The 12,390-nt window shown below is 49.5% G+C and overlaps 1 protein-coding gene across 1 annotated transcript in view; it reads left to right on the forward strand.

Annotated features, from left to right (window-relative positions):
• The window catches only part of SKAP1 (src kinase associated phosphoprotein 1), a 115,848-nt gene that overhangs the window by 27,245 nt on the left and 76,213 nt on the right, over positions 1 to 12,390 (forward strand). The window contains exon 4 of the mRNA XM_010214362.2: positions 307 to 423. Within this exon, the coding sequence (XP_010212664.2) occupies positions 307 to 423 (117 nt within the window). The remainder of the gene's footprint in view (positions 1 to 306; positions 424 to 12,390) is intronic.

The following is a 12,390-nucleotide window of genomic DNA, read 5'->3' on the forward strand; positions in this document are numbered from 1 at the left end:
AGAGCAAGGAACCGAACACAGCTCTGGTATTTTGGTCCCAAGCCTGATAATTGCAACCCGCTGCTCGTATCCCGTCCAGGTGCAAAGTCTGTGCTATGAGCACGGGCAGTTTTTTGGAGCAGGACTGTGTGCTTCTGTGGTCCTAAATGGTGAATCTGGCCTTACACCCCAAAAGGGATTTGGATTTTGCAGAATACTTCAGTGGAAGGTTAGATCCAAAAGGAAATATGTTTCTGCGTAGGCAGTAAGATTTGGATTTGTGAATATGTACTCCCCACTGAAATTAGGCTCTCTGCTCCTTTCTAGGAGAGGATCTGCACGATGCTTCCTATGGACGGGACAGTTCCGATGAGAATCAAAGCTGGAGTTTGGCCCCTTCCATGACATCTGACGTTTCACTTCCGTCAGACTTCCAGGATGATGGTAAGTCTGTTTTCTGAAGTCCTAGCGTGAAGGCGATGGAAGGCTAGGTGGAATTCAGTAGTATTTTCTTGTTGTCTTTCATCCGTCTCATGATGCCGGAGGTGTGTTTTGCTTTTTGTTGACAAGTATTCATCTTATCAACCACTATAAAATCCCTGAATTTAATTTCATAATGCTGAAGTCAAATGTATTTCTTGACTCTTTCAGTCAAGAGTCAACTAGAGTTGGTTGAAGTTGGTGGTTGTGTTTTTGGATCGATCACAGTGCTGGGAAAGAGTAGACCCTGACCAAATGTTGGGATCTGCGGTTGAAATTGAAGCCTCCAGAGCTGAGGTGTTTCTGATCCTCTCGGGGTTATCTTCAGTCCCATATGAGGGCTTGACTGCTTTGGTGTCAGGCTCTCAATCTCCCCCTTTGTACAACTTTTTCCTTCTTTTCCACTTCCCTTGCACTTTTCCCCCATGCTCTCTTACTTTCCCCCCTGCCTTTGTCCTTCCTGTTTCATTTTGTGTTTCAGTCCCTCCTCTTCTCCATTTCCACTTTCATGTACGCTCCCCCTCTTGTTAGTGAATTATTAGTCATCAGTGAAGAAGGCAGAGAAATGAGGATTTATTTGGGATGAGGTTGTAAGGCCTGATGGGCGCTGAGGTTAGCTTCCTCGCACAGCGCGGAGCACTAGGCCTATCTGCCAAATATATTGATTCATGCTATGAAATAAATAGCTTCATTTAGACTGATTAGAGACAAGGTTGGCCTGATAGTTAGCACGTAATTGTGTCAAGCAGGGAGGTGTGGAGCTGGGGATTGGTTGTTTTAAGGAATCTGCACATGCAGATATGATGTACTTATGCAGAGTGTGGACGGAGAATGTGTGACAAGGATAATGGATGTTGGACTAAATGGGACATGAAAGGGTGCTGAAGACCTCAAGCTTGGCCTCGTCAGGCAAGCGATGTCTTTATGAAGTCTAGGGTTTCTCCTGGTGTGTTTATTAAGCTTGTCTAAGGAGGTATTTGCTTTGCTAACGTTGAGTGGTGGTTTTTGGCAGCCCTAAGGGGCAGAGTTTGACATAACACTTGCGAGGTATGCAAACACTTGGCACCACTGGAAGTTTCCAGACAAAGATGGAATGCCAGGCTCAGTGGAAGGATGCCCAGATGGAAGAATGGCAAGGAGATTGATAACATAGAAAAAACTATATATTACAAAAAGGAGGGAATAAAGCTGGCCTTGAGACCAGTTATATTAAAAAGAGTTGTTCTTGGAAATCCTAACTTGTAAGAGTATCACAGGGTTGACTGTGTTTGTTTAGGGTGAAAGCTGCACAGTTTTGGCTGCCTGCAGACAGCTGGTAGCCTGAATTACCAATATTGAAGGTGGAGGAAGACGTTGAACACAGGATTTTGTGGAACCTTTTCTCTGCCCTGCCTTGGTCTGTAAAGCACCATCAAAATGATTTCTTTACTTCTGTATCTGATTTTTTTTTCTTCAGTTTCTCACCACTTCCTGGAGCGGGTGCAGCACCTTCACCCTTCCTGTGCCTCCTTTTGCTTCCGCGTGTTGTCTCCTGTCCCTTATCCAGCGAGATGGCGGTGACGGGCGCCCCGTTACGCGTTAGCGGTGCCCGAGCCCCGGCGGGCGCCGCTGCAACGCGCACGGGTGACCGAGGGCTGCTCCTCTCGCAGCGCAGGTGGCTTGTGCACAGGAGCAATCCATCTAACTGGCCAGAAGAATAAATTGGCCACTTTTAGGAACATACTTATCATTCCTGTGGCTTTTTCAATCTTAGGCCTGTTTTGCAACAAGGAGGTTGTGTCCTTAGGCGTAATCCCAAAGCAAACTGTGAGCGGCTGTTATCTCATATCTCCTGAATTTCCCAAGTTTATTAATTCAAGATTTTAATGGAAGCAGATTTGTCTGCGTGGGATGATGCTTCTGCCTCTCCTTGCTGTATGAAAAGGAGGAGCAGGGGAACACAGTGACTGTTCGTTTTCATTCTGAACTGTCTTTCCCTGGCTTGATCTGAACTTCCCATAGGAATCTGAGAGAACCTTTAAACTTGTCCCTGGTGGAGGGAGCGAGAGGGACTGTGCGAGTTGGGGATGACTTTACTCAATGAGCCATAGCCCTGTTCTATAGGATCGTCCCTAATGAGTGATTAAGAAGCTAATGTTTGTACTGTGCTGAGAGGCTGTGAAGCACTGTAAAAGTGCTAAGTACTATTATAATGATAAGTACCTCTGATGAGACACTTCCCATGTAATGTATTCTGCTCAGACCTCTTGAAGACTTTTAAAAATGTTTTGTCTTTTAAACTAGCAGATCACCTAATTTTCCCGTGTGGCTGCTTGGGTTTGACGGGCGCGTAAAGGGGGATCGCGGAGCTTCCGCGGGGGCCGGAGCTGGCCCGGGCGGTCCCGAGCTCCAAGTTGGGGGTCCCGGTAGCGCCTGTGCCCCCCGCAGAGCATCTCCCGCCTGGCGAGGGGCGACCCGCGCGTGTCCCCGTCCCTGGTACCGCAGTGGCACCTCTGTGTCCCCAGGGGTCCGCCAGCACCGGCAGGGCAGTGTGACAAGGGTGACACCGGGACAGAGAGGTGCATTGCAGAGCCCGCCGTGCGCTTTGGGGTGCTCTTGCCTCTGACTTCCGAGACTTTTCCGTCGTGTCTGTGGAGCAGTTCGGGCAAGCAGATTGCACCCTCTTTAGCTTTGTGGGCTCGCGTGGGGGCGTTTTTGTAAATATGTAAGTTCTTGGGGGCTCTTAAGAAGAAAAACAAATCCTTCAGGGAGGAATCTCCTTGCTTTTAAACGCGCGAAGTGGGTTTTGTCCTGAAAGGCGGCGGAGGGGCCGGTGCCTCCCGGCGCCCGCGGCCCCGCGTGGCAGCGGCGGCGGCTGCGGGGACTCGCGGGGACCCGCGGCGGGGTCTGCAGCGCCCCCGTGTGGCGCTAAATATATAAAATGTGTATATAAATATATACTAAATATATATAAATGTGTATATATACATTTATTATATATACATTTATTATATATACATTTATTATATATAATATATAAATCGATGTGTATAAATATACACATTTATTTCTATATACATTTATATATATATCTTTTATATATATATATATATATATATATATATATATTTTTTTTTTTGTAACGGATATAGCGCCTTCTGCAGGTGCCGCCGTAAAGGCCTCCTCTTCCCCGTCCACCTCCGCAGCGCCGAACCCAAGCGGCGCTGCCGCCTGCAGCCCCCTCCGCTCCCAGCCCGGTGCCGGATCCGGGCAGCCCGTCGGAAGCCTTGGAGAGGGCTGGGGGAAGCCCCTGTGTTGGCTCCGGGAGGTCTCCGCTTCTCCAGACCAGCAGCGGTTGCTCCCCGGGCGCCAGCGCAAGCAGCAGCGCCGGGTGCGGGTGAACCCGGCCGGGCCCGGTGGCCTCAGGGCAGCCTGGCTGCTCCGGGGGCTCTCGAGGCGGCAGCTTGTCCAAGTGCTGCTGAATTTCAGGTATAACCACAAGAAAAATAATAATAAAAAAAGGCACCTGAAATGCAGACTAAGAGCCTGAGCACTGCAGAAATGCTGAGTATCTGCAAGCTCAATAGTCTGTATAGATCAAATCCTGAATGTCCGCGGATGAGTGTAAATGCCTCTTATGTTAGAGCTGAAAGCTTTATATTTTTCTTTTCAAATACCATTAGAAGCAATTATCCCTGCCTCCCAGATGTCCAGAAATGTCCTTTGCTGCTTTTGACCAGGTTATTATAAACTTGCTGTTGATGTACTTTTGAGCCTCATGAAACGACGTAGGAAACATTTGGGGAATGGATCTGTGACAAGAGCAATTGCAGCCCAATGTTCCTCCTGGCCTTTTTTCCTTTCTGATTTCGGGCAGTGTCCAAATGAGCCCGGGGAGCAGGAGGTTAAAATACAGATAGGTTATTTGTGCGACAGGCAGCCTGATTCCCTGCCATGACTGGGAGCGGGTTCGACCAGCTCAATGTGATTTTTTTTTTGCCAAGGGGAGGAGAACAGGCACAAATCATCTGTGTATAAGAAAACAATGCGTTTTCTAAAAAAATCTGTAGTTATGCTCTGTGACATTTTGTGGAGAAATTGGGTTCCCTTAAAGCTAGAGAGCTCATGTTCCTTGATTTATCATTTTCTGAATGGAAATGCACCATAACATTAGCACTTTGGAGCCCAGTGTGATAATGTCTCTGGCATTGTGCAAATAAGTTCCTGGAACGGTTCTCTGTCTGGTCAAAAGGTTTGGCTGTATTTTATACAGAACAACTTGGTTCACCTTTATATTAAGGATTATTTGTTCGGGGTGGAGAGGAGGAGGGTGGGTGGCTTGCGAGCTGCCAAAGAGATGCATAGATTCGATAGGAGGGCTCAGGGCTTTGTAGAGACGAGCAGCAGCAGCCACCGAGGTTTTTGGCTCTCATTTAGAGCAAACAAACAAAAACCCCAACCCAAACCAGCTGCACGTTCTCGTTTGGGGTTTTACAGCTGCAGCAAACCCTGGTGCAAGCACCGGCTGTGGGAACGCGCCGTGACTCGTGGCCACCATCTCCACCGGCCGCGCGCTGCTGCGGGCGCCTTCCCCCGTGCCGTGGCTTTGGGGTGCCCCGCTTGGATTCCAAGCTGGTTTTCTTGGAAATGAGGCCCTTGGAAGTTTGGCAGAGAGGATGTTCTTGTGTTAAGCATGGGTGGCCGCAGAGGTCTGGGCAATGAAGTGCCCAGATTTGTCTGATCCCCTTGTAAGCTCCCTTGTGCTTTTCTTTCCTTATGAAATGGTTGAAACTTGGTACATTACCATTTTGGTAGAGTTTTTTTTTTTTTTTTCCCTCTCTTTTTTGAGATGCAAATCAGGCCCCAAAACGCGCTGGTCCTGCCTGTGCCACATGCAGATGAGCTGCAATTTCATGGTGCTGATTTGCAAGCGAGGCCTCTCGGCCCCGCGAGTGCCACCCCGGCTTGGAAGTGGCAGTTTCCTTCTATGCAAAATGACGGGTTTGGGATTTGGCCCTTGCAGGGAGCCTTTGCCTTGGCTTGTGGTTCTGCCGACTGCAGGGATGTTGGTTTTTGGGCTTCTCGAGTAATTCCTTGATTGCAGGGCCGGACTCTTGGGAGAAGCAACGTTGTGAAACATGAGGCCAAATCTCTGCAGTTTGGGTTTGTGGGGCCTCGGACAAGAGCTATAATTCATGCTGGGTAGAAGTTGGGGAAGTGCCAATAACTGATTAATGCAGCTCTTCTCCAGCAAAAATCCCCCTTTCTCTGCTCTCTTTAGCTGATGGGTTTTGGCGGGGAGTGTAATTGGGGTTTTCTCTGTGTGTTGCCTGGAAGTGCAGGATCAAGGAGTGGGTCTTTTTGGTACGTTGAGGACAGAGCCTTCAGCAACCAGCAATTACTTGGGTTTTGGTGGGCCGCGCACCAGCTGCAGCGACGTGCTGGGAAAATGGCCCGTGTTTGCCCATGATTACAGCTGAAAACTAATTGTGGTGGAAAAGCAAGATAAGCTCAGAAGAAAAGTAGCTTCATCCAGGCAAGACATCTAGGCTGCTGCCAGCTCGCCTGTGTGGATGCCCCTGGGTGCTCTGTATTTTGTAGGATCCCTCTCAAAACATCAGGCTGCAGATACTAAATCCCCATCTGAAAGGGACGGTGTGGACACATTAAGTTAGTGCTCAGGTTATGTAGTGCTGAAAAACAAAATAAAGCCATTGTCCCAAATAATTTAGAGACTGGTGCCGTCAATTCCAAAGTGAAATATTTTAGAGGATGACTAGAGGAGAAGGCTTTTCCTTCTTTCCGCTGCTTTCATTTCCCCTTTAAATGTGAGAAATAGAACTTTATTGGCCAAGCTTCTCCCTGGAGCTGTTGTACCTGCCGGTGGGTTCCCTGGAGCAGAGGGCTCCTCCGGCTCTTCTGTCACTGTCACTTTGCACCGGGACAGTGTGTGCCCGCACACACGTGTGTATTTTTGAGCAGCTTTGTTTAAGGCTTAGGGTGATTAACTACTTCCCAAAACAAGGTAAACTTTTATTGTTTAACCCCATGAGAGATGTGGCTGTTGAAAGGGGCTGGGTGTCTGGATTGATTTGGGTTGAGGCTGAAGGGGAGCACGGGGGCTGAACAAACACAGGGCTCCGTGTCCTGATCCAGTGTCACGGGAAGAGCAGCCGGGACTATCGGCATCATCCTTCACCCTGATAATGCTTTCTCGCCAACTAATAGCTCCTTGTTCATCAAGGTAACGAATGGGTGCCGAGGCGACGCGCTCTTCACCCACCGCTCTTTGTTCTAGGGTCCTCCAGACTGATTGTATCAGCTCCAGCACTGACAAATGTTCCCCCAAACTTTAACACTATGTAAAATTGAGTTACGGGTTTTTAAGGTTAGACTCCTCTGGCTGAAGGGTGATTGTCTCCAAGAGATAAAGGAATCAGGACTCAACAATAACAAAATCTTTGCCATCGGATAATGCCGGTTATTGAGCTCCCTGCTCTCTTTATTTGGTTACAAAGCTTCGGCCCCACGTTTTTCCCCTGCGCTCGCAGGTTAAAGTGGGAGCTGCACTTGGTGCCTCGCTGCTGCTCCTCTCTCCAGCCTCAGCCCGTGGTGGTTCAAACGCAGAGATCAATTCCCTGAAACCTCCCATCGCCCAGGGCTGCCTCTGCAGCAGCGATTTCCATCGGAGCCACCCGCACGGTGGCACCTTCGTAGCAGCAAAGAGGTGCAGAGTGGCACCCGAGTGGCCGCTGGAGAAAAAAGCCTTAACTCGGGACCCGTGGGAGTAGCTGCTGTGAAGTGTTTAAGGTATTTGCGCCACTGAGGATATTATTTGATATTTTGTTTGATGAAACATGGGTCAGGAATTGCGTCCTGCCCTGTGAAAATTCAGAATATCTCCTGTCGTGCAACGTGCTCTTTGTTGCTGCTGTTGCAAAGGAGCTGAAACTAGGGGCTCGTCTGGACAGGGCACCCCCAAAGCACTCATATTCACATGGGAGAAGTCAAAGTGGAGGAGACCCTCAGCCCAGTTGTACCCTGACATTCCCCACTGCAGTGGGGGGAATCATTCACATTGACCTGGGGCAGGCCTGGAGTGTAAATGACTTGACCCAGGGCCCAAAAAGAGGCTGTGCTGTAGAGGGGAATCAAATCTTAATTCTTTGGAGTCTCAAGCGCCTTGTTCTGATTCTGTGGCCAAAAAAAAAAAAAAAAAAGCTATTTTGCATTTGGCAATGAGGCTTGGCCATCTGCTGTAAATGCAAGTGGTCTGGCAGCTCTGCTAATGCTTTGATCCTTTGCAAAAACTAGGAAATCTAGGGGAAGAAATCCAAAGTTTATTTTATCTTTAGACCGATGGCATCTGGGTCGAAGACGTATGATACTGAGAGTCTTATGTTGAAACCAAGCAGGAGCCTCCCAGAAGAGATGCCGAGGAGGGACCCGCCTTGCAGTGGGTGAAGTGAGTCACAAAAAAACAAGGGAGGACAAAATTTAGTGGAGTGAAGATCCCTGTGCTCTCTGAACTCCTTCCAAGTCCGGGAAGTGCTCTGCCTTTCCTGATAAACACCTGATGCATGAGGTGTGTGGAGAGGACACGCACGATGGGGATGAACTTTCCTTGAAGATTTGAGGCCGTCGGTGTCAATCTTTGAATGTATAGGGTGATGGTGTCCGTCCCATAACTCGTTTCTGCTTTATCCACTTTTGGTCTTAGTTACCTAAGAAGACAGAGCTCTGCTGTCCCCCAAAGGCCCTGGTTTGTGGACAACTGCAGGAAGTCTTGGGCTCAGTTAAGCTCTCCAGTCTACTGTAATTTCTGCTTCCTTAAACTGCACTCAAGAATCTCTCTCTTGGTGTTTATATCTTCAAATATTGGTGCCACATGTGTCATTTAGCAGATGTTATAAAGGTGTGTGTTAGATGTCTTAAGCTTTGAGGGATGGATCTGCAGCTTTTCAGCCTAGGTGACTTCCATGCAGAGCAAGTTTGTCCTCTGTGCTAGCGGAAGGTAAAAGGTACCTTGGAAGCTAAAACACCCTTGGAGATGTGACTTGATAATCCTTAAATAAACTTGCTTATCGCAGGGAACTTTGGACATGGGGTTGTGTTTGGACGTGTCCTGCCTCTGACTGTGGAGGGAAATGGTTCCCATCTGGTGCCCACGGTTTGTGTGGGCAGGTTGAGTTGCCAAGATGTGGTCTGTGTTCAGATGTAGCCTGTCTTGATCCTGTGTCTTTGCTGGAAAAAGCCTCCTGTTGTCCCGATTTCCCGGTCTCAGTGCTGTGCCCCAGGCCACGTTTAGCAGGTGACGCTCGCCTGATACTGCAGCTGCCTCTGTACACAGAGCCCTGGGTCCTCGTGACCCACAACACGTTACCTCTCTTCAAGTGGCTCTGCCCAGTTTGGCTTTGAGCTCCTCAATTACACTGCAAGTTCCTCTTCCTTCTACTTCTTGAGACTTCCTGCTGCTGAGTTTGCTCTGGAGTATTTTGCTATAATATCAATTTAGTTTTAGTGGGTTCAATCTGCTCTTTTCTATCCATATCCCTAACCTCTCTGTGTCCCCTACTATTATTTCCTCTGCTTTCACTTGATATTTGTGTTACCACCTAATTTAGTATCCTCCTGCTCACTGAATTAATGGACTGTTTACTTGCCGTAGATAAAACGGGGGCTAATACCCTGCAGTACCCCAACAGAGACGCTTCTCCCCACGTGACAAAGCCGTTTTTATCAGTAGCTTGTGTCTGTGGCCCATGGGTTGATATTCAGCATGTGATGATCGCATTTCTCCAAGCTGAGGTAAATTAATGTTTTTTAGCGAGATTTGCAGTGGCACCACATCAAACGCTCAGTGAAGTCTCCAGATATATTGCATCTTCCACGTTGCCCTTCATCTGCTAATTCTGCCCCGTGATCAGGGGCTGCCCATTTGTGCCTGAGGTCATTGGCTCTTCACAGCGCGAAGGCTGCTTGTTGCAAAGAATGCAATTATTGCCTAGGTGCATAAAGTAATTTTCTCCCTCTTTTTTTTTTTTAAAAAAATCTATTCCATTATTTTATGTTCACAACATTAAATTTGCCAGAGCGATTTACTGCTCCGCCTTGGTGTAGTATTTTTAAACTTTGGTACTGTCTTTGATTATTGCCTTCTCCCTATGTCTTAGCCCCGTGCTACAATTGGGAGGGAAGGCCACTGGTTTAGGAAGGCTGGGGACTTTGTTGCCACGATTTGCTCAAGGTTTCCAGCAGATGGAGGTCAGTGGGAAGGAGAGGACAGGCTCAGAAGTACAGAGCCATCAGGTTGGAATGTTTGTCCTTGTCCGTCCCTGCTCGTACCCATGGCCGAGGTGTAGGCTGGCGAAGCCCGTGGACATGGAGCAATTGATGCCCTCAGTATGGAGCAGTGGGCGACTCCGTCCTTGGGCAGTGATGGCATCTCCCAAGTGGGGGGGATTCTTTGGCAAAACCGAGCTCTGTTTGTCATCCGACGGCCATCGAGGTGGTGACACGTTCTCTTGGAATGGGTTTCTTGTTTGGTTTCTGCCAAGATTGATCTAAAGCTGCTTTGTTTTCATCCGTAAGTTGAAATTCGTTGTCCGTTTTTGGTTCCTGCTTTAACCAGGCTCAAGAATTTTTCTGGGAGACAAGAAAAATAATCAAGGAAAAGCTTCGTTCCCCTCCCTCCAAACTACAAGAAAACTCACTGGAGAAAAAAAAATCACTTTTCAATTGGAGTAAGTTGACAAACACTTGAATTTTATATTTCAGGCCTTGCAATGCCGGTCTTAAAAAACGAACAGGAGCAAAGCAGGATGCCCCAAAAAGGGGCACCAATATTTACAAAGGGAAGCACAGGGCGCTGCCGAGGGAGGTGCGGCAGCCGGTATCTTGAAATTTCCCCTTGGATTTGACTATCTTTTGCTGCTGCTCTTTGATATGCAAAGCTGCTGCGGATCAAAGGCCCCTGGGCGGAGGCGGACAATAGTGCGGATCGCGGCGGCCCTGGGCCTCGCTCCCTCGTTTTGATCCCGAGGGGGCCGCGCTCCCCGGGGCTCCGCGCGGGGCCCGGCCGCGGCGGCGGCGGCGGAGCGCGTCCCCGGCACCCCGCGCCGCCAGCGCCGTGGGTTCAGGCTCGGGGCAGCTGGTGGGATTTGCTCCTTTAATCTTCGGTGTCTATTTATTACCGCGGAGCTCCGGGGCATCTGAGCGCGGCCTTTCTCGCCAAGAGACCATAACAAATGGCCGCGCGGGCCGCGCCGCAGCGCCGGGCCTCGCGCACCACCTACCTGCGACCCGCTGCCGGCGCCGCCGCTTTTGTTGCGACGCTGGAAAACTCTGGGAGCAGGCGGGGATTTGCCGGCCCCCCGCGCTTCCCGCCGGCCCCGCGGATTTTCCATGGAGGGCGACGCTTTCCCTGCGGATCAGCAGCCCTAGGCCCCAGCGCCCTGGCCCGCGGCAGCGCTTTGCCCTTTGGTTACTCTTAGGTATTGAACCCTCTCGCAATTGCTAATTATTTTTCAATTGCCCAAGACAAATGAGCAGGTTGGGGAGGTGCCGTTTCCCCGTGGAGGTGCCGTTTCCCCGTGACCCTGCCTGTCAAACGCGGTGTCTCTATTATTGCTGGAGCTGTTTTTGTTAGATTTTTCTTGTTTTTTAAAGACTAAGAGAGAAATATCTCTCATCACAGAGGGGACATAAGCCCTTTTGAAAACTCTGGTGCATCTGGACATTAAAGTGGCCCTGTCTCTGAACGCCATCAGGAATTAGTGGGATAAATGACACTGCTGGGCAGTTCATTCCTCTTACTGCAACTTAATTTTATTTTTAGTGAGAAAAGCGCCTTCAGAGAAAGCAGGGGTCCATACTAAACCGTAATTGTGTGCAAACAGCTAAAGCAGCCTTGGCCTGGTCTGCTGCAAGGTGATTTAATTCTTATTGCAGTGACATTGGTGGCCCCGGTGCCCATGGCCTCGCGGGAGGACGGGGCCCACGGCAGATGCTTGAGCGGGGTTGTTTTGTGGGACGTGTGTGACCTGGGCTGCGGGGCAGGGTGCCCTTTGCTGCTTGGATTCGCACCTGTGGACCCTCCAGAACCTACTTGTTGGTGTTTGTGTCTTCATCCATCTGCTTTGCTTGGTAGGAATGGAAAAACTGCTGTAATCCCCGTGCCAGAATTCCAGGACTGTGGTATCACAGAGCTTTTAATCCTCAGGTGCCAATGCCCAAGAGCCCCTTGGACGGGCGCAGGGATGTGGAGAGCCCCTTGGACGGACACAGGGACCTGGAGAGCCCCTTGGACGGGCGCAGGGACACGGAGAGCCCCTTGGATGGGCGCAGGGATGTGGAGGGCCCCTTGGACGGGCGTAAGGACATGGAGAGCCCCTTGGACGGACACAGGGACATGGAGAGCCCCTTGGACGGGCACAGGGACGCGGAGAGCCCCTTGGCCGGGGCTCTTTGTAGAGCGTAACCCCCCCGGCTCCCTATTGAATTGGAAACCCCGAAGCTTTTCAATGAGATGGATTTTGCAGCCGGTCTCCAGGCAGCTCGCAGCCCAAAGGGCAGCCCTGAGCACGCAGGGAGCAAAATAGCAACCGGGGGGAGGGAATGGCAGGACAGAGGAAGATGGAAAACCTCCTATACAATAATTAGAATAAAATTGGGGTATCAAGAATACAGGGGTCAGCTTCTGTTCACACCAATATGGCTTTCACCTTGTAGAGAAAGGCCTGCACCAGGTAATTAGGTCAAGTCAATGATTATATATCTTTAAGTGAAGTGGAAGGGACTGTAATTGTGATGAAATTTGTTTGAAGAGGGAAAGCATGGGGAATTTTGTTTAAAGGTAACGAGTTCAAAGGGTAAATGAAGTTCAAGGTTCAGTTCGTGTTCACTCCTAACAAAAAAAAACACCCACACACACCAAGCAGCCAATATTTCTAT

The sequence above is a fragment of the Tinamus guttatus genome, unplaced genomic scaffold (genome assembly GCF_059628265.1).
Source record: "Tinamus guttatus ecotype Peru unplaced genomic scaffold, ASM5962826v1 Tinamus_guttatus_pri_ptg000463l, whole genome shotgun sequence".
In the NCBI taxonomy this organism is placed as follows: domain Eukaryota; kingdom Metazoa; phylum Chordata; class Aves; order Tinamiformes; family Tinamidae; genus Tinamus; species Tinamus guttatus.